At 35.9% G+C, this 1,426-nt stretch overlaps 1 protein-coding gene across 1 annotated transcript in view; it reads left to right on the forward strand.

Annotated features, from left to right (window-relative positions):
- Positions 1 to 1,426, forward strand: part of GPR98 (G protein-coupled receptor 98) — a 962,819-nt gene that overhangs the window by 320,365 nt on the left and 641,028 nt on the right. Inside the window, 1 exon segment of the mRNA XM_006875701.1 lies at positions 463 to 637. Within this exon segment, the coding sequence (XP_006875763.1) occupies positions 463 to 637 (175 nt within the window).

Here is a 1,426-nt window from a genome sequence, read left to right on the forward strand (position 1 = left end):
TCATAATGGTCAGAAAAATCCTGGAAGAACTGAGACTATGGCCTTTGGTCACTCTTTACATCTGTAACTGAACTCACCCTGTAGCTCAATTTTCAGCCAAGGAGTAGATAGGTATATAGGGGTGGTAGTGGAGCAGGCATACCAAAGAATGGTTGGTCATTTAAGATCAAAAGGGTAAGAGAAAGGATAAGAGAAAGAAGGAGGAAACAAGTAATACAGGCAGGAAGTGGGATAACTGGTGTTACACTGAGGGGCTTGTAATCATTGAAATGAAACAAAGTCTGCAATTTGTTGAATTTGAAATTGATGCTCTGCTTTGTAAACCTTAACTCAATTCACAACAAAAAGTTAGAAAAGGTTAGCAACTATAGTTTGAGAAAACAAAAAGTTGAGATTAAACCTCTTCTTGAGAAAATAGAAAACATTAGAGAAAAATTATATTCAAAGCATGTTTTTCCTTAGGTTGGATTTGAATCTACTGCTTTTCAACTAATGGACATTACTGCTGGAATCAGTCGTGTTGTGATTTCTAGGAGAGGCACCTATGGCCCTCTCTCGGTTGCCTGGACTGCTGGATATGCTCCTGGATTAGAAATACCCGAATTCACTGTTGTTGGCAACATGACTCCCAAACTGGGTGAGTTGTAATTTTTCTCTGATTAGCCCTATAGAATATGGAATTGTGAAATGGACAGCTAATTTTCTTGGAGTTTACTGACTCTGAACCCTGGAATGGTTGTCTTGTAGTATAAAAACCAAACTCATTGCATTGAGTAGATTCCAACTCCTAGTTAGTCATTAGGACAGAGTGGAACTCCCTCATTGGTGTTACAAGGCTTCATATCTTTTTAGCAGCAGACAGCCATATCTTTCTCCTGTATAGCAGCTGGTAGGCTCATAACACAGATCTAATTTAATTATTAGATTTTTTGGGATCATAATTCCAAACATTTAATTAACACAACAACAGGGCTGTTTACCTTCTAGTATAATGTGCCCATATTTATATGATTAGGGTGTACAATCTGATGGGTGAAAATGAGAGAAACTGTATTAAGTCAAAATGAAAACTTTATACTTCACCACAAAATAGTGATAACTAAACAAAATACATTTTTATATTTTAACGAAATGTGCAGAGGCTTAAAGTTAGAAAACAAGGACACTCTTAGTATTTCTCAAGCTGAAAGAGTTGAAAAAAATTCCTTCAGTATAATTGGCTCTTGGTCATATGCTACCTCTTGAAATGGTTGAGCATTGATTGACTATTTGTTTTTGATATAGTGGCTCTGTGTATTCCTTCCATCATCATTTGATGCTTTCTATGTCATTCAACATTTTACCCATAGAATCCTTCAATATTTAAAGTTGAGGCTTGAATTTTTTGTTCTGTTCTTTCAGTTTGAGAAATGCTAAGTGTGTTCTT

This window comes from Chrysochloris asiatica, unplaced genomic scaffold, assembly GCF_000296735.1.
Source record: "Chrysochloris asiatica unplaced genomic scaffold, ChrAsi1.0 scaffold00336, whole genome shotgun sequence".
NCBI classification, from domain to species: domain Eukaryota; kingdom Metazoa; phylum Chordata; class Mammalia; order Afrosoricida; family Chrysochloridae; genus Chrysochloris; species Chrysochloris asiatica.